Genomic DNA, 24,874 nt, shown 5'->3' on the forward strand with positions numbered 1-24,874 from the left:
AATTTGTGTATCGTTTTTGCACACACCACATTCTCATCTAACCTGTTCCAAATGTCTATTATCCTGTGGGGAAAGCTGTTCTTTTTCAGGTCTCTTCTATAATTGTCTTTCTTGATTTTCTTTCCATGTCCTTTTATATATCTACTATCCCATTTTATTATCCTCTCTATCAATAATTTCCATGCCTTGCATGATTCTATAAATAGTTATCAAGTCTCCTCTCTCTCTTCTTTGCTCTTATATCTGTAGCTCAAGTTTTGCCAGCCTCTCCTCATATGACAGTTCTGAGAGTGTTGGTGCCAGTTTTGTAATCGCTCTTTGTATTCTTTCAAGTTTTGTTATACATTTTTTGTACTTGGTGACCACATTGTCGCTGCATATTCCAATTTTGGTCTTATCAAAGTGACTAGTATTTTCTGCACCATTTCTTCGTCCAGGTATGTAAATGCCGCTTTGATTGATCTTATTAAATTATAAGTTTCTCCAATTTTTTTTTTATATGTTTCTCAGGAGACATATTATTCATAATAATGACTCCTAGGTCCTTCTATTTTTCCACTTTTTTAATTTCTTCCTCTCCCAATGTATATGATCCCACTATTCTTTTTTTGCTTCTTCCAAATTCCATTATACTACATTTCTTAATGTTGAATTCCATCTCCCACTTCCTACTCGATTCCCATACTTTATTGAGACGCTTTGCAGCGATTCACAATCTTCTTTGGTGTTCACTTTTTTCAACATTTTTGCATCATTTGCAAAGAAGCTCATATAACTTTCAATTCCTTCATCCATATCATTGATATATATATAGCAAACATTATTGGGGCCAGTACTGTTTCTTGTGGAACTCCACTAATCACCACATCCCAATTGGAATGTTTGTCTCTTATCACCACTCTCATTTTCCTTTCATGCAAGAAATCTTCCATCCTCCTACAGTTTCTAATTTCTTTAGTATAATTTCTTATGTGGCATCTTATCAAAAGCTTTTTTCAGGTCTAGAAAGGCACAATCAGCCCATCCATCTCATTCCTGTATGATATCTATTATTCTTGAATAGAAACACATCAGGTTTGTGACACATGATCTTCCTTGTCTAAATCCAAACTGCCTCGGATTTAGTACATTGTTTTTCACCAAATGCTTTACCCATCTAATTTTGATAATTTTTTCACAGATTTTTGCTACTGTACTTGTAAGGGAGACCGGTCTATAGTTTGTAGGGTCTTCTTTGTTTCCCCCCTTATATATTGGTACTATATTTGCTCTTTTCCAATCTTCTGGAACTTTTCCTTCCTTCAATGAACTGCTTATTAGACTGTTAGTTCATTCCTGCATTCTCTCAAAATCCAGTTTGCCATTTCATCTGGACCATGCGATTTTCTGACATTGAGATTACTCAAGTGATTCATTATTTCATTCTTTGTTCTATTTCTTTCATAGGGGGACTTTCCCCTCCCACTCATCATCTCTCAGTTATATGTTCTCTCTCATAAACACTGATTTAAGATGCTTGTTCATAATTTTTGCTATTTCTATTTCCTCTTTGTATTCTATTCCTCCGTGTCGTAGTTTCACTAATTCATGTTTGTTTATCAATTTGTTGTTTACATATCTATAAAATAGTTTTGGTTGATCTTTACATTATGCTATGACATCCATTTCGTGTTTTCTCTTTTCTTGTACATATTCATTTCTATAATCAGTATGTATTATCCCTTTTTTCTTTTAACTCTCTACATCTTTTGTTGTACCAAAATTTTATATATTCTTTTTCTTGTTTTTGTCTTGGAACATACTTTTCCACACCTTCCTTGTAAATTGTTGTCAAAAATTTTCATTTTCTCTACTGTTGTTTCCTCTTTGTATATCTTTTCCCAGTCTGCTTTTTGGAAAAAAAACAACAACAAAAAAATCATTTTATCAACATTTGTTTTTCCATACATCATTCTTCCCTTTCTATATTGTTCATTTTTTCTCATGTATTTTTCTTCATTTAGTTCCAGTTCATCTAATATGTGGTCACTTTTACAAAGTTGTGTCTTATATTTAATCTTGTCCACTATTTCAGGTTCTGCTGTGATTATTAGGTCTAGTCTCGATGGCTCTTTCTCATTTCTATACCTAGTATTCTCTTGTATTCATTGTGTCATTGTATGTTCTATAATCATATCAAGTAGTACATTTCCCCATAGGTCATCTCCACCCTTCACTGTCATTTCTTCCCAGCAGATTTCTTTACAATTAAAGTCACCCATTATAATTATTCTTCCTCCATCTTCCATTATCTTATTTAGTGTTATCCTTGTGTCTTCTAAAATATTCTTGTGTTCTCTCTCTTCCCACGAAGCCGTTTTAGGAGGCACATAATTTACCACAAACTTCCTGCTCTTCTTGTCCCTGTCCTCTATTTCCATCATGATCATTTCCACTCTATTCTTTCCATATGTAACATTCCTCACATTTATATCCTTAGTCAGGAACATAACTCCACCACCTTGTTTTACTTCTCTGTTTCTAATCCAATAATTATATACACCATGTCCTACACTGTTGGGTGGTAATGGACCTTTCAATTTTGTCTCCACAATTCCCATTATGTCAGGTTCCTTTTCCATCAGGTAATCATTCAGTTCATTCAAGCCTGTTATTAATCCATCTATATTTGTGAAGGACACTTTTAATTTTCTGTTACCTCCATCCTGTTTTCTGTTTCCCTTCTGTTTTTCTCTCCTATGAACCATTTCCTCACTTTCATATCCACTACTCTCCAATAGAATTTCTCTTTGACTCTGTTCTGTTCTCGTTTTTTTTCCCTATCTTTGATTCTTTTTGTTTTCTCCTCTCTCTCCTCTTGATTCATATCTCTTTTTATCCATACCTGTTTGTACTGATCACTTTCTGCTAGTTTTCCTGTTTTTGATAAGACATTCTCTGCTGTTGTTTGTGACCTGAATTTAACCTTAATTGGTCTGGTCTTGTCTATACTGTATTTCCCAAGTCTATATATTTCTTCAATTTCTTTCCCTATTTCCTGTTCACCTTCTTGAAATATTTTTAGTACCCTGTTCACTCTTTCTTTCTCCTCTCTTACTCTTGTAGTCCTATTTGGATTATGCTTCTCTTCCATTCCTAACATAATTATACATTTCTTTTTATCTGCCAAGTCTCTTACTTTATTCTCCTTCTCTCTCATCACTTTAATAACTGTGTCCTTGGTGTGTTCCTTCATCTATTGTTTCACTATATCTCTAAATTCAATTTTGCTATTTTCCTGAACTTTTTATTCCAACCACTTACCTCTTTTTCTATGGACTCTATTCTCTTTATCATTCCTCTTTAATTCCTCATTCTCATCCTTTACTTCTTTTAACTGTCTTTTTAATTCTTCTATTTATTTAGGTTTTGGTTCTCCTTATTTAGTTCTTCCAATTTATCAACTCTTTGTGTAATCAGTGCAAGTTGGCTGAACCTAACCTCCCATTGTTCATTCATTTTTATTATTTTTTTTAATTACTGTGTCCTTGGTGTGTTCCTTCATCTATTGTTTCACTATATCTCTAAATTCAATTTTGCTATTTTCCTGAACTTTTTTTTCCAACCACTTACCTCTTTTTCTATGGACTCTATTCTCTTTATTATTCCTCTTTAATTCCTCATTCTCATCCTTTACTTCTTTTAACTGTCTTTTTAATTCTTCTATTTATTTAAGTTTTGGTTCTCCTTATTTAGTTCTTCCAATTTATCAACTCTTTGTGTAATCAGTGCAAGTTGGCTGAACCTAACCTCCCATTGTTCATTCATTTTTATTATTTTTTTTCTCTAGACTTGCTAATCGGGGAAGGTTGTCACCTCGTCCCTCATTAAATCCATAGAAATAATTATCTTCACCTTCTATTGCTCTGTTCTTATCTATATTTCTAATTTTTACATTTTTACTCATTTCTTCGCCTTCACCTCTGTTGTCTGCACATCTCTTGTTGACATTCCTTCTGACTTCTAGGGCCTGTTCGTCCCCTTCCTCATTTTCTTCCATTAATAATCCCTCCCCTTCTCCTTTTTCTTCACCTTCCCACTACACCACAAGCTTTCTCCCTTCCCTACTAATACAACACAGGTACTCTCTCATCATTGAGATCCATGAAAATGCCCCCCCCCCCCAGTTCCAATTTTCGCTATCACTTCGACTATCGTGTGTGTGTGTACACTTTTTTTTTTGTGATACTTGGGAGATATAGTGTAATAGGTGTGTGGTGTTAAGGGGTCATTTTCACATATTCTATGGGGAGGACTTTTATTTCTTTATGCAGATACTGCAGAGATTACAAGAAAAAAGATGAAGACTGATGAGATGTACAAGGGTTGTGGGTGGTGGTGGAATGGAGCTGAGTTTAAAGTGCAACATACCGGAGGAAGTGGAGATCTTTAAGTATTGGGTCACATGAGGAAGCAAGTAAACATTAGTGGGGAGGATGAAAAGTGTCATGAGAAAGAGGTATTTGAGAATGAACACAAAGAGAAGACTGTTGGGGGTGGTTGTGCCCATGGTACTGTATGGAGTTGATTTGTGATTAGGAGGTAGAAAGGAAGAGCCTAAATGTGTTTGAGTTGAAATGTTTAAGAAATAAGGTGGGTGTTACAAGGATGGATTGATACTGTGAGAAATGTGGATGCGAGGCAGAGTTGGGGTTGAAAGTGAATGGAGAGAGAGGGTTCATCAATGAATAATTGAAGAAAGACTACCAAAAAAAGTGTGGAATTTGGAAAAGGATGGGGAGAATTTGAGGAGTAGACCTTGTGGAACAAGTAAAGGGGAAATAGTTTAAATTGACAAGATTTTCAGTCCAGTCTGAAAAATTAAATCCAGCCTTTGGGGCAGCAATGAAGGTGTAGCCAGTTTTTGAAGATGAGTAGCAGGGAAATGATTCTCTAGCATATTCTGCAAAAACACCTTGTGCAAGTATCATTGATTCAGGATAAGTAGCATAGTGACATCAGTATTGATTTTATGCATATATTTCATTATTGTATACATACAAACCAAAATGTCTTTCCCCCTGCATACACCCACCTTGCAAGGGTCCGATACTCACTAATCACCTTTCCCATATTAATACCATGTTAATGAAGGGCAAGATCTTCAACAGTGCAGGGCCTGACAGCCTGAGCTAGTTTACCCCATATGCTTCATTATATGGAGATCAACATCTTCATTCAATTTAAATCATTATTGTTGTAGAGCTCAGAAATTTCCATATGGTATTAGTACCAATTATGCCATTCATTAGAGATGCTAATTATTTATTTGGAATCATGAATTATAGTTAACTTGTTTTAACAGATTTTTTGCATACATGGTGGGATTCCAAAGCTTACTGGAGGGTTAGAAGAAATTTATTCCATTCCATGCCCACTCACCAGACCAGAAGAAGAGAGTCAGTTGGCATGGCAGTTAATGTGGAATGATCCAGTCGAGTAAGCAGTTTTCAGTTGTTAGTCTAGCATCTATAAACTATTTAACCAAGAGAAATACTATATATTTTTTTCAGATGAGACAGTCTACTTGTCATTGGTATACTTTATAGGTTTTAATCTGGCCAGTGTTAAGTGCTTAAGTACCAACAACATGTACCTGCAAGTGGTGGCCCTACAAGATGCCAGAAAGAATCAACCCCTGATGCCCATCTTCAAAACCTGTCAGCATCTTTACCTGCATCAGAACAAGTAGCCCTGAGAAGCTTCACTTGACCTCTGTACCAGGACCAAGATCTGTCTTTCTAAACTTCAACTGTATTTCTTCCACCTTTTCACTGGAGTTGACAACTGGCAACTGCTTTCCTCCTGTTACTATATTATAACAGGAGGTCAGTGACAGACAGCCCCAGTTATTGTTTACAATTCAGGAGAAGGCAAGAGATAGGTGTGAGTGGAGAATGGTTGTGAATGGACTATAAATTGACATGGACCAAAAATGTTGTCTCCTCATCTTCTCTGTTTTTGCATGAGGGAATGAGGAAGGAGTCATCATTTAAATGAAGTGGTTGGTCCTGCTGTGGATGTGCTTTACCTTGCTGCATTGCTTCTGACCCAGGCAGTGGACAGAAGACAGTGATGACCCCTCATCCCCAATGAGCTAAGATATAAGGGAAACAATTGGGTGATGGATGGGAGTGGGTGTATGCCTTGACTGGTTATCTCCCTTAAAAAGGGGAATAAGCCTTTGGTATATACTGTAGATATTGACAACTCAGGAGTGGAAAAATACTTTCTATCTATATACCAAAGGCTTCTTCACCCAGGGAGATAGCCAAGTCAAAAGCATGCATCCACTCCACTCCCATCCACCACCCTTGTCCTCTTATCTTAGCTCTTCATGGAATAAGGGTCATCCCAGACTCCTGCCCACTGCCTGGGTCAGAACCAATGCAGCAAAATACAGCACATCCATATCAGGGTCACCACACTTACACAGCAACCCCCCCCCCCTCATGCAGAAAATAGAGAAGACAGGGAGAAATCCCTTCAGGCTGTGTCAAAATATGATCCATACACAGCCATCCTCCACTCACCCCTATTCCCTTCCTTGCTCAACAGACATTCCTCTCTTCCTCAAAGCCCCTTTCATCCTATCCATCTCTACACTCTTTACTAATCTTTCTTCACTCGTTCTTTCTCTGTGGTGAAACCATCCCAATATATAATCTTTCATCAGCCAGCTCCCTTTCCACTTCTGCACTCCTCATTGCTATCTAACCTTGTACCCCTTACCATGCTTCCTAGACATTTAATCTCAAACACATTAAAATTTCTCTTTGCCTCTTTCAAACTTCAAGTCTCCACCCTATAGTCTTGTCAGCACAATCACCCCTTCATATATTCTCTTTGCATCCATTCCCAGATGCCTGTTTCTCATGACACTTTTCAATTCCCCCAAGACTTGCTTCTTTCAATCTACAGTTTACCTCCACCCCCACTCATCCATTTCATGACACATGCGAACAAATGCATACTAAGACTAAAAGGGGACAAAAATTAAAGGAAGGATTGTTTAACATATATGAATCAAGAGAGAGCCAATAAAAATGTATTTTTGTGTGGATGTGTTGCATGGTGTAGGTAGTAGGTTGTTTAAAATGTTTGAGTACTATGCTGAGTACCGTTTGGGGTATTGGCTGCATGTTATTGTGGGTTTAAAATTGCTCAATAGCATACAGCTGATACTGTAGGGTCTATATGGGGCACCTCTACATTCCAGAGCCACACATAATTTTTGTTTGTGATAAAAGAAATCTCTGTTCATAGAGAAATGATGATAGTTTATTATACTTCAATTGTCCCTCCATTATGCTGCCCCCACACCCCCACCCCCACCCACTTCTATGTGGTAGGGGAGAAGGAATATTGCCACCAAGTGTTCCCACTTGAGTCGTAAAAGGCAACAAAAATGGGACAGGGCTAGGACTAGGCATCCTACTCTCTGTAGCCAAAGGGGACATTCCTAAAAAAAAAAGCAAAGGCATAAGAGGGTCTGGGAGAAGTTTTCCAACCAGAACCCTAAGGTTTGGGTCTTTTGATGTGCGGGAATGTGGTATAGATGAGAATAAAAGGGAAGATATAGGCAGTATGTTAGTTAAAAGAAAGATGAATGTGTTGGCCTTGAGTCAAACTATGTTGAAAGGTAGGGGCGAGTTTGAGTTTGGGAGTATAGTTGGGAGGGTGTCAGGAGTGAAGAGAGGACAAGGGAGAGAAGAGGTGGCTATACTAGTAAGTGAAGAGATAGGTAAGGGTGTGGTGGAGTGAAAGGAGGTTTCTTCAAGATTAATGTGGATGATGGTGAAACTGGGAAGGGAGATGTGGGTAAGTGCATATGGGGCTGGTAGTGAGAAGAGTATAGAAAAAAGGGAGGCTTTTTGGATAGATTTAAATGAGTGCATAAAGGATTTTTTGAGAAATGTCAATGTAGTAGTATTGGGATATATTGGCATCATTGGCCTATTTGGAAGGGAACACATGGCACTTCATGCTGGGAAGGGAACAGCACTTCAAAAACCCCTTCAGCCAGGTACTCAGGATAGCTCACTGGGCATGGATGCTAGAGGCTGGACTTTATGACATTAGCAGTGACCTGATAGGAGGCAAATCCAGGCAGCCTCACCAACTCTCATGGTGTCCCGTTACTCGGAGTTAGACTCCCTGCTGTGCAGACGCCCAGGGATACTTCACACCAGAGACCTCCAGGCAAACATCTCAATGTTTTCTTGACTTTTATATATTTCATTCTGGCAACCCCCTGAGGGTGCCACCATTTCCTGGAAGATTGTTAGGGATGTCTGGGAACCCTCTAAGTTTTCCTTGGGACTTGCCAACATATTTTGTACAGAGAAGAATCACATAAGGAGAAGAAAACCAATTCTGTATTCTTTCCCCCCTACCAGACAAGACAGCACAACACATAGCAGACACTTATTGACAAACTCATATGCTCCTTTACTACACCCAAAACTTTGATTTCTGACAACAGGAGTGGGAGCAATGCAGCGAAGATCGGTTGCTTCATAATAGAGTTGGGTGATGCAGCTAAGAGGGGTTATCTTGTAGTAGAGTTGGATGATGCAGCAAAGAGGGGTTACCTGTAGTAACTGCTGCAGTGATGTTTGGAGAAAAGTTTGTCCGATTTGTCTTGGTGGTGGGCATTGGCAAACGCTGGGGAACCACAGTGTAGAAATGGATGACATGAAGCAATGCAGAAGTGCTTTGTCATGTGCTTTGTCATGAGGGTTGCCTCATCATATTTCCTTGTATGAGGCGCTTGCTTGTTGGCGAAGATTTGTAGTGTTGGGGGGCTATGGTCAAACGGGGCTGCTGTCGTAGAGTTGTGCTTCGGAGGAATGGTTGAGTTGTGCTTCGGAGTGTTGATGTAGATTGTATTCCATTGTTATTGCCACTAGATGTAGAATGGTAAGTCTGTACATGAGTCTAGATGTGGAGGGGAATGAAACTAGAATTGGTTTTCTTCTCTTTATGTCTGATTCTTCTCTGTACAAAATATGCTGGCAACTCAGAGGGTTGCCAGATATCCCTAACAATCTTACAGGAAATAGTGGCACTCTCAGGGGATTGCCAGAAAGAAATATACACAAGACAAGAAAACATTGAGATGTTGCCTGGAGGTCCCGGGCGTGAAGTATCCCTGGGGCGTCTGCACAGCAGGACATCTAACTCCGTGTAATGGGACACCATGAGGGTTGGTGAGGCTGATTGGACTTGCCTTTGTGGTCACTTCTGGTGTCATAAAGTCCAGCCTCTAGCATCTGTGCCCATTGAGCTATTGCAGACAACAGAGATCTCAATGCTAGGGTAGGATATAAACCAATAGAGTGGTATTAATACAGTGGAGAAAGTGAAGAAGTTGAAAGTGGTGTAAAGCTAGGGACAAAATGCAACACTACTATCAAAGAGTCTGGTGATTAAAATTAGTGCAAAATACTACATCTAAAGGCCTTTGTGCAAGATATGGTTATGAGACTGGTACATCAAACTACAAGCAACCACAACTACACAGTCCACACAATCATGCAGTGCATGCTGACTACAAATGGACAAACTACAAGTAATAGTACACGCATCCACGCAGTGCATGCTGACTATGAGGGGATGAACTATAAACAACAGTGCATGGTGACTATGAGGGGACGAACTACAAACAACAGTGCACACTGATATGAGGATTGACTACGAAGAGTGAATGAGGGGAACACAAGACAAGGTTGATGTATGTGTGAGGATGACTACAAAGGAAGCAGTCGATTCAAATAGACATTAACAATTGAAGGTATGACTACAGGAGTTTTACATCATGAAGTTGTTACCTCACAAACATTCCAGAGTTTTTGGGGAAAATGGGAGTCAATAGGTTTCTCAGTTTGATAGGTACATTGATAATCACTAAAAACATAACAGATGAAAAAAGGAAAATAGAAAATTTAAAAGAAAATGTAGATCCTGAGAAGGGTAGGGCTAGGCTTATAATAAATTTCCAGCAAATGGAAGATATCAACCAATATGAAGCTTATAAGAAGGCATTCATTAAACATTTTGATGAAAAGTGTGATCAGGATCCTATCAGGTCTTTAGAATGACAAAGAAAGTAAAAGCAAGTGAATCAAACACAGAATATTTAGCAAAATTAGACAGATGGTCTAATGACATGACATCTATATTGAAGGATTCAGATTAGAAAGATCTAATGACAAAGAGTTCCTTAGGTTACTAAGTTATAGCATTTACAGTACTGATACATAATTGTGATGAGATAACTGCAGAAAAGCTGTATAAAGATCTCAAACAAATAATGGATTTAGGGGAGATGGATTACCTTCTTTAAAGTTATAGTGAAAATAAAGGAATTAGTCCATATGTGATGATAGTTGGAATGCAACAACAGAGAGAAACTAGGAACTCTAGGTGATTACAGAAACAGAGGATCTGAACATAGAAGTACTTCAAGGAATGATAGAATTGAATGTCACAATTGTAATTAATAGGGACATAAAACACAAGAGTATTATTATGAAACTATTTGTAGAAACTGCAAATATGAGGATCATGATGAGTATCAGGAAACTGGATATGGAGAGATACAAAGATGGGACACCACTAGCATAGCTCCTCTTTCACATAAGATACAACTAGGTAAATGCATGGATGAACCTACGAGTGGAACGGGTGTCTAGATTGAGCTCTGGAGTACAGTGCTTTTTCATTAAGTTTGGTATTTGTATGGGAAGGGGAAAGCTTAAGGGTGCCCAAAATGAGTTAATAGAGTGAAATATGTGAGTGACAAAGAAACAAAAATGGAGGATGGTCAAGGCAGACTGAAATATGGCGAAGCAACTAAGACTAGACATGAGCAAGGTTGAATCACCATTAGGTGTCATCCCCAAGACAAGTTGTAATATTGAGATGCCACAATGGAATCAAAGGTATGAAGAAGAAAGTTATTACAATTTTTCCGGTTTTGCAAGAGATGGTAGAAGACTAGGTAAAAATATAAATTTAGAAAGGAAGATGAGGTATGAAAATATTTCATGGAATCAAGAGATTACAGAGTTAAAGATATTATAGATCTTAGAGAAGAATGCATTGCAATGTATAGAGAAGTGAGTTGAAAAACAAAATGCAGAAACCAATAGAGCACTTAGTGACCTAACAAAACTAAACATAAAAAATGAAAGTTAAAGGATGAAAAATGAAGATACTAGCAAAAATGAGGCTTTGAAAAGAGAGTTAAAAGAAATTAAAGTGGTAACTGAGAAAGTTGGAGATAGCATAAAGGAGACAGATCTTCAAGAAATCAAAACTAATGGAAATTAGATCAGAAAAAAAAAAGCTTTAAAGAAATTTTACAAGTGGAAGAAAATGCAAAGGAAACAGTTATTAAAGTATTCAGAGAGAAAGAAAATTGGACCAGGGACACAGTAGCTAAAAAGTGCATAGTGGTATATGGTATAAAAGAAAAACACAATATAGCTAGATAATAAAGAAAGAGGAAAAAGAAATTCTGTAAGAGGTACAAGGTGAAGGGCAAGGAATGGAAAAGGAAATAGAAATACAGAATGGGACAATACTCAAAAGAAAAGAATTGACCTCTAAAAACAAATGATAGCAGAAGTATTAGCAAAAAAAGCAAATATGGCAAAAAATGAAAACTAAAAAAATAAATGGATAAAAAAGGAAATGAGCAAAGAGGCAAGAGAGAAAAGACACTAAAAATGAAGCTAAAAAAGAATGGAGACCAAAGAGGGATTTTTTTTTTTTTTTTTTTTCTCTCTCTCTCTCTGAGAAAATGGTGTATCTAAAGAAAGGAAACACAGGAAACAGAAAACAAGGAGGAAAAGGAAAAAAATTAAAAAGTAACTTATACCAACATAGATGGTCTGATTTCAGGATTAGATGAATTAAATGATTATACGGCAGAACAGATATAATGGGAATTGTGGAGATGAAATTAAAAGGTCCACTACCACCAAATAGTGTTGGACAAGGTTTATACGAACACTGGATAAAAACTAGAGGAAAAACAGGGTGAAGGGCTTAAATGTGACAAAGATCACAGGAGAAAATAATGTGGAATTGATCATGATAAAAGTTGAAAATAGTGACATAAGAAATAGAAAGTTTGTGGTGATCTATGTGCCCCCAAAACCACATTTTTGGAAAGAGTGACCATTCAAAAATGTTGGAAGACAAGGCATATATTAAATTAAATGCTGAAAGGAGGAAATCTAGGAATTATGGTTGATTTTTAACTTTAAAGAAATATGTTTGGAGATGACAGTGAGGGGTGGAGTGGACCTTTGGGGAAACATACCACTGAGACTAGATTTGATATTTACCAGTACATCAAAGCCTGAAATTGTGGATAAAATGGAATACAAGACACCAATTGGGAAGAGTGACCACATACTACTTGAGCTTGAACTAAAAGAGGAAATATATGTGGGGAGAAACGAGAAACACAGAAAAGGAAGACTGATGTATAACAAAACATTTTGGGAAACTTAGAAAATTCTTTCAAAAAGCAAATTGGGAAAAATTCTTTAATGAAGAAACACAGGTGGAAGAGAAATGGACAATATTAAAAGAAATCTATAATGGAGTGGATGAATATGCACCCAAAACAAAAACATGGAAAGGTATACATTAAGTGCTGGTATAACAAAAAAATGTAACAAGGTAGAAGATAAAAGAGACAAAGCTTGGAAAAGATAGAAAAAAGAAAAATAATGTGGCTAATATATATCAAACTAAGAAATGAATATGTAAGAATATGGAGGGAAAGACAATAGACAAATGTAAAGATCAGCCTAAAGTATTCTATAGATATGTGAATAGTAAACTAAAAAATAAACAGGAAATAGTAAAACTACATCAAGGGAACATAGAATACACAGAGGATATATAAATGGCTGAAATTATGAACAAATATTTCAAGTCTGTATTCACAAAAGAAAATGTACACAATTGGGATGAAAGAAAGACACCCCCCCCCATAAGAAAAATAAGTGACACAGAAATAAGGGACCAAATAATGAACATTGTATTATATGGGAAGGGGAGATATGCCTGTGGTGACCTGTCTTTGTATCTCGCAACATTCTTAAATTTATGTATGGTGTTTGCACACTTTATTGTTTCATCCAATTTCTTCCAAACATCCACCATTCTGTGTAGAAAGCTGTTTATTCCAGATCTCTTCTATAAGTGTCCTTTTTGAATTTCTTTTCATGTCCCCTTTTTTTTTTTCATCCCAATTTAAGGGGATCGTCCATTAGAAAATTGAACGTTTTTAGTTTGGGGTGAAAGTGGCTGAGATTTTTTCCTAGTAACTGTCTTGTCTCAGAGAAGATACCACCGAGTTTTTAAGTCATTTATGCTTATACTTTTTTTTATTGTGATTTTTTTTTTTTTTTTTTTTTTTTTTTCCCCGAGGGGTAATTTTTGAAAATTTTGAAATTGATTCAGAGGATAGACCTTTGACTGGATATTGATTATTTTTTGTCTTTATAATGGGCTAAGATAGATGAAGAAACGGAGGCAGAATTATGATGTTCTGATCAGTCTGTTATGAGAAAAAAAATCCAAAGTTGATGAAAAAAAAAAAAAAAATGTATATATGAAAAAATCCTACTAGTCCTTGACAGAAGGACATAAATCTGCCTCCAAATGTTCTCCCAATTATGCTGAATCTGAAAAGGATTTGCAGTTAAAAATCAGTGAAGGCGTTTTGGATATGAATCAAGTTAAATGTGCAAAAATCAAGTTTTTCAGGAATGAGCGTCATAGTTTTTTTGTTCATGGTTACTGGTCCCCTTTCATCATTTAGGATGTTATGGTGTTGAAAGGGTATCATAGGCACAACCCTACTCTTTGTTGCCAGCTTTTGATTAATTACAGGTTTATATGATGAATCCAGTTAGTATCCACCAGGGTTATATTGCACTTTTCCTTTTCTTGGCATGATGCATCTTTGGTGACAGACGATCTTTATCTGCCATCCTAAGCTGTTTTATGGCATCACTGGTTGTTGTCCCTCTTGCTGATGGCATATATGCAAGTTCATAACCAAAGATGTGGTTCAGAACTGCAACTTGAGCACAGAATTGAACTCTAGCTGCTGATGCAAACTTCCTCTTTGAACTCAAAGCCCAGATCTTTGCATGGAAGCTTTCATTTTGGTTTTGTGTCCTTCCCTTGAGGCATTTCTCTAAAAGCTCTGTAGAGGTGAGGTCTTGATATATTGCCAGGATGGATATCCACTTCTCAGTGGGAATCTTTGCCAGGAACGGCTTCTTGACTCTGTGAGACTCAGGTTCCTCTTGCCTGGCTAGTGCTCTCTGGAAAAAAAAAAACCACGAGTCTTCTCCCTTAGGACAGTAAGAATGCAATGGCTTCTCATCTGTGCTGACAGAATGCAGGTAAGAGGCCATGATAGCTTTATGCATTGTCTGAACGTCAGTATTCACACAATCACATATTGCCTTCCCATAATACTGTGTCAACTGTCACAGCATCTGTCAACATATTAGCTCGTATGCTATTATTTATCATACAAAAGCATAAATATTGTGCAAAATACACAGCTTCTTTTGTTAGCAAATATATGTAACAACAGAAAACGTAATATGCAGTACGCAGCGCACATGACCCAGCCACAGTAGGGTGGGGGGGTACTGTATTATATTTTTTTTAGATAGTAAAAATCAAGATACAGCTTCCATACTCAGCCACGAGATAGCTTATGAGCAACACTTTTAGAGGAAATATTTTCAGATTTTCATTTTTTTTTTTCGTGATTTTCTGATGGACAATCCCCTTAATAAGTCTTCTCTGTCAAGGACTTCCATGCTTTTCATGATCCTGTAAATGGTCAATAGATCACCTCTTTCTCTTCTTTGTTCCAGAGTTGGTAGTTCCAGTTTAGACAATCTTTGCTCATGTCAATTTTGAAAGTGTTGGGGCCATCTTTGTCATTGCTCTTTGGATTCTTTCTATTTTCCCTATATTATTTTTTTGCACTGGGTGTCCATAGTGTTGCTGCATACTCCAATTTTGGTCTTATAAGTGTGACTAGTATTTTCTTTACCATTACCTCATCCAAGTAATTAATAGCCACCTTTATTGATCTTGGTAAATTGTAGGTTTCTCCGACTATTTTGTTAACCCCTTCCATATGGTGACACCTACGTAGGCGTCATGAGGAACAAGTGGGTATGCGAGGCTGCCATATCGGTGTCTTGATTATATTTATTGTAGTTGTACCTGCGTGACCCCCATACTCTGTAAACTGGCTTCATCATATTTTCTATGGTTATCAAAATTCCATAGACAGGTAGAGGTTGTGTAGATCAGATTTTTGTGGTAAGACAGATATGTGAGAAAGCTATAGGTAAGGGGAAGGATGTTTTCTGGGCCTTTATGGATCTGGAAAAGGCTTACGACAGGGTAGACAGAAAGGCACTGTGGGAGGTTATGCAGATATACGGGATAGGAGGAAAGCTTCTGGGAGCTGTCAAGAGTTTTTATGAGAGTAGTAGAGCTTGTGTCAGGATTAGAAATGGAGAGAGTGAGTGGTTTGAGGTAAAAGTGGGACTTCGTCAGGGATGCGTTATGTCACCCTGGCTGTTCAACTTATACATGGATGGGGTGGTGCGAGAGGTGAATGCAAGGGTAGTGGGTCAGGGATTGGAGATGGTTAAGGAAAATAGAGGAAAGTGGGAGGTGAGCCAGCTGTTGTTTGTGGACGACACTGTGCTTGTGGCAGGATCGGAGGAGGGATTGAGGAAGCTGGTGACAGAGTTTGGGAGAGTGTGTGATAGAAGAAAGCTGAAGATAAATGTGGGGAAAAGTAAGGTGATGAGATGTACAAGGGGTGAAAGTGGCAGTAATCTGGAAGTGAGCATTAAGCGAGAGCAACTGGAGGAAGTGGATAGTTTTAGATATTTGGGTGCAAATGTGGCAGGAAAGGGTGGAGTGAAGGTGGAGGTAGAATGTAGATTGAGAGAAGCGAGTAAATGCCTTGGTGGATTAAAAAGTGTAATGAGGAATAGGAATCTGGGAATGGATGCTAAGAGGAGACTGTATGAAGGAGTGATTGTGCCAACAGCACTGTATGGAGCAGAAACATGGAACATGAGAGAGGAAGAGAGAAGGAACTTGAATGTGTTTGAGATGAAGTGTCTGAGAAGTATGATGGGGGTTACTAGGCTAGATAGAGTGAGAAATGAGGAGGTGAGGAGGAGAACAGGGGTGGAAAGGGAGCTGGGAGATAGGGTTGATGAAAGAGTATTAGGATGGTTTGGACACATGGAAAGAATGAGTGAAGAAAGACTAGTAAAGGAGGTATGGAAGGCAGATGTGGAGGGAATGAACATGAGGGGACGTCCTAGGATGAGATGGATGGATGGGGTGAAGGGGGCTTTGGGGAAGAGGGGAATGTCTGTTGAGGAAGGACGGGAGAGGACAGAAGACAGGGGTGAATGGAGAATGGTTGTATATGGAAAATGTTGTGATGCATGAGGTGGATTGGACGGGGGAATGGGGGTGAGGTAGTGTGTGTGAGCAAAAATTTTTGACGCAGCCCGAAGGGATTTCTCCCCATCCTCCCCTTTATATGGGTGGGCGGAGAGGGGGGGGTCGCCGATTTAATGAAGCGGCCTTGCTGTGGATGTGCTGTGTCCTGCGACGCTGCTTCTGACCCAGGGCAGTGGACAGGGTGCAGGGATGACCCGTCATCTAGGAGGTGCTAAGATGGGAGGGAAGGTGGAGGGGTGTGGAGTGTTTTCGGGGATGAAATGGGTGGGAATGTGTTTGTGCCTTGTCCTTTTTGGCTACCCCCCTGGTAAGGGGGAAAAAAGCCTTGGTATATGTATGTATGTATCAAAATTCACAGGTGAAAGAGAACAAGCATTACAGGGGTTACTTTATTTTTTATAATGCGAGTATTATGACGCAACATCGCATGTCTGGCAGCTAACACTGCCCGCGAGATTTTGGCCCGGCGTGAAGAGGTTAATCTGCTTATTTGGGGACATGTCTTTGATGATTACTCCTAGGTTCTTTTCGGAACCAGCTTTGTTTACTTCCTTTGCATTGATTCTATACTGTCCTGATATATATATATATTTTTTTTTCTGAATTCCATCACGTTTCTAAATGTTGAAGTCCACTTCCCACTTCTGACTCACTTCTCAGACCTTATCCAGATCTCTCTGTAGTGATTCACAATATTTTCAGTACTTTAGTAGTTTTGCATCATCTGCAAAGAAGTTCATATAACATTCTACACCTTCATCCGTGTCATTTACATATATAGCAAGCATTATCAGAGCCAGTACTGAACCCTGTGGGACTCCACTTATCATTTCTTCCTTAGTGAAGTTTTTATCTCTGAGCACCATTCATTTTTCTCTCATGCAAGAAATCTTCCATCCATTTCAATAGTTTTCTGTGTATACCTCCTGTTGTTTTGAGCTTTCTTAATTTTGCGTGGTACTTTATCAAATGCCTTTTGTAAGTCCAGGAAAGCACAGTCTGCCCATCTGTCCCTTTCTTGCATTATATCTATTAACCTTGAATAGAAACAGATAAAATTTGTGGCACATGATCTTCCCTGTCTAAATCCGAATTGTCTCAGATTTAGTATATTGCTCTCCTCCAGATGTTTAGCCCATCTACTTTTGATAAATTTCTCACAAATTTTAGCTATTGTACTTGTAAGGAGTGAACATGAGGGGGCGACCTAGGATGAGGTGGATGGATGGGGTAAAAGGGGCTTTGGGGAAGAGAGGAAGGACAAGAGAGGACAGAAGACACAGGTGAATGGAGAATGGTTGTATATGGATGATGTGATCCAAGAGGTGGAATGGGTGGGGGGTGGGGGAGTGTGAGAAAAAATTTGACACAGCCCGAAGGGATTTCTCCTCATCTCCTTTTCTGCATGAGGGGACGGAGAGGGAGGGTCGCCAATTTAATGAAATGGCCTTGCTGTGGATGTGCTGTGTCTTGCAACACTGCTTCTGACCCAGAGCAATGGACAAGATACAGGGATGACCCGTCATCCAGGAGGTGCCAAGATAAGAGGGAGGGAAAAGGGTGGAGGGGAGTGGTGTTTAACCTCTTCCCTCCGGGGCACATCACACGTCTGGCAGCATTAGCTGCCCGACGTGCGATGTCTTGAAATAATAATCGCATTATAAAAAATAAAGTCAGTGCTAAATTGTCCGTTCTCTTTCACCAGTTTATTTTGATAACCATAGAAAACTGATGAAGCCAGTTTAGAAAGAATGAAAATTACATAGGTACAACTACAATAAATATAATCAAGATGGCGACTTCGGCATCAGCGAGTACCTACTTGCTCCTCATGCCGCCTACGTAGGCGGCACCGTATGGAAGTGGTTAAGGGATGGAATGGGTGGGAGTGGTTTTTATGCCTTTATTTTTTGGCTACCTCCAGTATAAGGGGGAAAAAAGCCTTTGGTATATGTGTATTTATTCCATCCAATTTATAGATGTTTTAAAATGTTTTGTTTTTGGATCTTTTAAGGGTCAGCATATACTTGGTGTTAGACATTTTGGAGGGGTTACTTATTTCTCTATGTATAACATATTCTGAGCCACCATTAAGTTGATGACAACATCCATTGAAGGCTATTTCTTTTAACTTTGTTTAGCCAGTTTGTGCAGAAATAGTTTCAATAGTTAGTTCCTTGTATGACATCTCAACTACCTTAATGTTGTATATATGCCAAAACCCTGTAAGACTGTCATAGAAAATGGCCAGGACAACCAAGTGGTACCTGCCGAGCCCTGCTAGGCTCGTAGATGTAGGTTGACTAGCAGGGTAGAAAGAGGGATAGACAGTGGGAGTTTCATTTTATTGGATTGGCCGTTTTGTAAACAATTGTTTGAAGGTGAGGAATTTGATTATTTTGCTCTCAGCATAATGTTTTTAAACACGGGCTTGGGAACTATTACTTTATGTAAATTTTACTCTTGCTGATGTAAACTAAGTCTGTGTGCAATGAATTTGAGATTGAGTAAGCATTATTGCATGTGGAGTTGTAATGGCGAATCTGATTGGAGAAAGGGTGGCGGTTTTTAAATATAAAATTAAAGATCACTGGACTTAAGAAATCATGATGTCACTGCAGAACTGATCTAGGACCCAAATTAAGTGTTCTTGATGGGATTTTTTGCAAGAACTTTGTAGAGAGCTGTGTACTAAAATTAACAGTATAGAAGAAAAGAGATAGAAATTTTATTCATATATATATATATATATATCAGTGAGAAACAAGGACAGTGGTGCTAATTGGGAATAAGTGAAGAAGTGTTGAAATTGCTTCTGACCCAGGGTAAGATGCAGGGATGACCCATCATCCAGGAGCCAAGAAAAGAGGGAGGGATGGTGAATGGGAGTGGAGTGTGGGGATAAGATGTTGGCTACCTCCTTTGTAAGGGGGAAAAAGCCCTTGCTATATGTAATTATTTCTTCATTCCCATTCAGTTGTGTAATGCATATCTATTATTGATTTTGTAACATACATGGTCAAAGGAAAGATAATTTTTTCTCCATAGATAATTTAGCAACAAGACTAATAGGACCCTGGAGTAGTACTATGCTGTATAAAACTATAGCATTAGATTGTAAGATTTACAGAACATGAAATTTGACTAGTTTTGTATTGACAATGATTTGGTTTCACTCGCAGTTCCAAAGATGATGATGCAATGGAAGAACTGGAAAGAAATGAAGGATTTGCTCTCAACACCAAGAGGCAAACAGCTTACGTGTTCAACAAAACTGCATTTTCCAGTTTTTTGGAAGCAAATGGTCTGACTCATGTTGTCAGGGCTCATGAAGTCAAGCAAGCAGGATTTGAGGTTTGCATCAAGATATGAGAAATGTACATCATGAATATATAGTTTGATATTCTTAATTGTAGTAAAATTGTAGGAACTCTTTTAAAGTATTTCACTACAAATTGCCTTTCAGATCCAGATGAGTGGTAAACTGTTAACAGTTTTTTCTTCATCCCATTACTGTGGTGGAAGTAATGAAGCTGCCTGCATACTTGTTCATGATAACAGACTAAGAGCCATTCGACTGGACACGTCCTAATCAAATTAACACTGAAGTGCAGGTGTAAACATTGAACTTACAAGACAATGGCTATTTTGTCGTCCTAGAATTCAAACAAGATTCAGTTATAATATTTGTCCACACTTTTTTTTTCCCTCAGAATTTGTTTCACAGTACCTTTAAATTGTATGTACTTTTATACTGACTGATAGTCATGAAAGATTTTTCTAGAAAGCAGTACACACAAACCATTAACATGGTTCAAATACAGTTTGAATGCATTTGTAATTTATTTTACACCTAGGATCTGAAAGTTTTTCATAAAACCAAACTTGAAATTTGACAGTAGTTTTATTAATCAAGGTTTAATAAAACGTATCACTCATTTAGCATATCTGCCCATTTCTTGAGAAAAAATAGAAATTAACAGACACCTTCAATGTTTGTGTGAACATTTGATTTCTGTTTTCTGTATAATCTTATGAACAAGAAATATTTACAAGATCCCCACAAGGGAGGTAGCCCCTTCCCTTACATTGGTAGCATAGCCCAAAGGACACTTGGTCTCTAGACTTTGCCCAAGATCTCTCATTTTTTCACACATGGAGAGCTGACCTGTGAATGCTCCCCTTCTACCACTTTCAGCTGATGATAACTGTTCCACACCAGTATAACAACAGTCCAAAGCTGCTTCCCAAAGAGATGTGGGAAGGCTAGATGGTCATTGTCAGCCATTGTAAGGGCTACAGGTTTTCCATGTAGCAAAACTTGAGGCATGTTATTCATACACTGCCACACCTTAACCCCTTCCATACGGTGCCGCACACGTAGGCGTCATGAGGAGCAAGTGGATTCGCGACGCTGCCATATCGGCGTCTTGATTATATTTATTGTAGTCGCCCCTGTGTTTTTACATTCTCCCAAATGCGCCCTTAATCCCATTCTCTGTGGTTTTCAAAATTCGCGGGTGAAAGAGAGAACGATCGATATAAGCGGCGACTATATTTTATGATGCGAATATTATTTCGTTATGTCGTACGGCTGGCATTAGCTGCTGCCCGCGAGATTTAAGTCCCGTATTGAAGTGGTTAACCATACCCAGGATGATGTATGGGCCATAATGGTGGCTGGGTCACTAGCAAGAGATATCTGGAGCAGTGGATTTATTCATAGCAGGAGGGAGGGGGTGCATTGGTGAAGCAGCAGTTTTTCTTCCTCCCGTAAGAAGGTCTGGAAGAAGTCCTGCTCCCCCCCCCCCACCACCACCACCACCATATTGCATGAATAGGGAAGCTGGTGAGGTAGGGCTTTGACGTTTTGTGGGACATAGTAGTGTACTTCTACTCTTACTTTCTTCATGAACAAGAGCTTACTCTTACAAAGGATTACAAAGGTGGAGCATGCTGACAGGAGACCTTTTGGTCCATATCTAGGACGGATGCAAAAAAAAAAATCATAAATGAATAAATGAAAACTATAATAATGTAAATTACAAATAAAATACATAAATAAATGCATGGGTATAGTTAAATAAAACATACAGGGAAAAAGAAAATAATAATAAATTGACATATAACTAATAATAAATGAGAATCAAACAGACAAATGATGATAAAACACATACATACATATACCAAGGCTTTTTCCCCCTTTCACGGGAGGTAGCCAAAAAGAAAAAGTCATAATATCATTCCCACCCATTCCATCCCTAAATACACTACACTCCCTTCCACCCTCCCTCTTATCTTAGCACATCCTGGATGACAGGTCATCCCTGCACCTTGTCCACTGCCCTGGGTCAGAGGCAGTTGCAAGTCACAGCACATCCACAGCAAGGCCGCTTCATTAAATCAGCGACCCCCCTCCCTGTCCCCCCCCATGCATGAAAGGAGAAGACGGGGAGAAATCCCTTCGGGCTGCGTCAAATTTTGCTAACACATACTATCTCACCCCCCATTCCACCTCATGCATCACATCATCCATATACAACCATTCTCCATTCACCCGTCTTCTGTCCTCTCCCGTCCTTCCTCAACAGACATTCCCCTCTCCCCCAAAGCCCCCTTCACCCCATCCATCCATCCATCTCATCCTAGGACGTCCCCTCATGCTCACTCCTTCCACACCTTTTACTAGTCTTTCTTCACTCATTCTTTCCATGTGTCATAACCATCCTAATACTCTTTCATCAACCCTATCCCCCAACTCCCTTTCCACCCGTTCTCCTCCTCATTTCTCACTATCTAGCCTAGTCACCCCCATCATACTTCTCAGACACCTCATCTCAAACACATTCAAACTCCTCTCTTATGTTCCATGTTTCTGCCCCATACAGTGCTGTTGGCACAATCACTCCTTCATACAGTCTCCTTAGTATCCATTCCCAAATGTCTATTCCTCATTACACTTTTTAATTCACCAAGGCATTTACTTGCTTCTCTCAATCTACATTCTACCTCTACCTTTTCCTGCCACATTTGCACCCAAGTATCTAAAACTATCCACTTCCTCCAGTCGCTCTCCCTTAATGCTCACTTCCGGTCTGCTGCTACTTTCACCCCTTGTACATCTCACCACCTTACCTTTACCCACATTTATCTTCAGCTTTCTTCTTTCACACATTTGCCCAAACTCTCACCAACTTCCTCAATCCCTAGACTTTTCACAGGTTTCAGTTTGGAGTTCACTTTGAGGCGTTTCATTTACGAATACCAAGCTAAAATAATTGTTTAAAATATTACACATTCCTTCATTTGAATATTCAAGTTGACCGTCAGCTTTTTGTAGTCCTTTTGGGTAGGTTGTGATTTGGAGGGGGTTCCTCCCCAACATCATACAAAAAAAAAAAAAAATAAATAAATAAATAAATATTGCTCACATCATTCCCAAGCAATTAGTAACTAAGTGTTGCTATCACTGGTTAAGATTTGATGTTACACCTACAAGCATACAGTATGTGGCACTTAAACCTGGCACTCCAAGCTGCACAATAAGCACAAAGCCAAAATTCCCCCTTAAGCTGAAAATCAAAATTCATCTTGTCTTGTCAATCTTTATTTAATTTCTTTATAAAATTTTATTGGGTAAGGTATCAAATGCCCTTTAACAATACACCATGAAGTTATACAATTAACCCTCTGGAATGATGAAAGAAGCCATTCTAACTGAACACAAAATAGCTCTCTAAGCATGGCATTTAGAGGTATAGCATTACTATATTTCTTTAGAAAACAAAAGTTTCCAAGAAGTAATGACCATTCACCAATTACTATTATGGGTTACTTCTCAGATTTGACTAGTTAGACAAGTTTGGAAAAAAATATATATATATATACGAGGGGGGCTTAAAAAAAATGGGGAAAAAAGTCCATAACTAAAAATTATATGGAAAGAATTTGATTTCAATGCACCTGAACATTCTTGTACCAACATGTTACGAGTTCAAACATGAACCCATAAATGGGGATAACATATCGCCACCATTCAAGCAACATTGAATCCACCAAAATTGAGGCCAGGACAAAACTTAAACTAATAGTCAATCTCTGTTGGGAAAATAGGCAAATCATTGACACTTTGAAACAAATTTATGGTGACAATGCCCCTAAGAAATTAACAACCTACAAGTGGACATGTCAGTTCAGAAGTGGACGAAACGAAATTGAAGATGATCCCCCAGTCTGCGAGAAAAACATTGATAATGTTTGCAACATGACTGAAAATGATAGACAAATTACCACTGAATCTGTAGCAGACAACATCTGTGGGTTCTGTACACACAATTCTGGTGGAGAGGTTGGGGCTAAGCAAGCTTTCCATTCAATGGGTCCCTAGATTGTTGCACCAAGATCAGCAGCAACCAAGGGCAGATCTTTCAAAGGAAATTTTGAACAAGTGGGATGAAGACTGAAGCTTATCTGCAGAGAATTGTGACAGGGGATGAAACCTGGCTCTACCAGTACGATCCCGAGGACAAAATTCAATCGAAGCAGTGGCTGCCCTGAGATGGAAGTGGACCAGTCAAAGCAAAATTCAAGAGTTCAAGAGGAAAGGTCATGGCCACTCTTCTGGGATGTATGTAGAGGGGATTTTGGTGATGGACTTCCTCAACCACAAGAAAACTTGTATCTGCTTATTATGAAGCAAGTTTTGAGAAAACCATAAAAAAAAAAAAAAAAAAAAAAATCAACATGGCCTCTTTCACCATGACGAAGCACCCGCTCACGGTGCTTGGCAGACAAGAGCTGTGCTAAGTGAATTTTGATGGGAAATCATCCAACATCCCCGATTTAGCCCCATCCAATTTCTTTTTTTTCCCAAACTTAAAAAAAAATTGAAAGGTACCAATTTTCTACTAGTTGAAGATCTAAAAAGAGCTGCTCTGACATGATTTAGATCACATGATCTCCAGTTTTACTCAGACGGACTTAAAGGCTGGTATCAACATTTGCAGAAGTGTATTGACCTTAATGCACATGTTGAAAAATAAACCATTTTTTTTTCATACCCCTTTTTCCACAAACTTTTTTAAGCCCCCTCATATATATATATGCTACTTCAACTACATCCCTTTCCAAGGCACCAAAAGCAATACTGGCTTCCTTTCATCCTTTAGGGTAAGGGTGTGTGTGTGTGAGAGTGAGAGAGAATGTGTTGGGCCGGATCTATGGGTATTGTTGTGACCTTGCACATACACATCAACCTCCTTGCCCACTAGAGTTGTGC

At 38.7% G+C, this 24,874-nt stretch overlaps 1 protein-coding gene across 6 annotated transcripts in view; it reads left to right on the forward strand.

The window, feature by feature from the left end:
* LOC143040217 (uncharacterized) overlaps positions 1-24,640 on the forward strand; it is a 225,905-nt gene extending 201,265 nt beyond the window's left edge. For 3 of the 6 annotated variants that reach the window (XM_076210905.1, XM_076210906.1, XM_076210908.1), the window contains exons 16-18: positions 5,345-5,478; positions 19,779-19,950; positions 20,063-24,640. In XM_076210905.1, coding sequence (XP_076067020.1) covers positions 5,345-5,478; positions 19,779-19,950; positions 20,063-20,188 — 432 coding nt within the window. In that variant the 3' untranslated portion in view covers positions 20,189-24,640. Of the gene's footprint in view, positions 1-5,344; positions 5,479-5,552; positions 6,393-19,778; positions 19,951-20,037 lie in introns of those variants that run through there. The other 3 variants (XM_076210907.1, XM_076210911.1, XM_076210910.1) reach the window with 3 other exon arrangements.
* The last annotated feature ends 234 nt before the right edge of the window (positions 24,641-24,874 follow it).

This window comes from Oratosquilla oratoria, chromosome 28 (genome assembly GCF_046742065.1).
Source record: "Oratosquilla oratoria isolate Oo_2021 chromosome 28, ASM4674206v1, whole genome shotgun sequence".
NCBI classification, from domain to species: Eukaryota; Metazoa; Arthropoda; class Malacostraca; order Stomatopoda; family Squillidae; genus Oratosquilla; species Oratosquilla oratoria.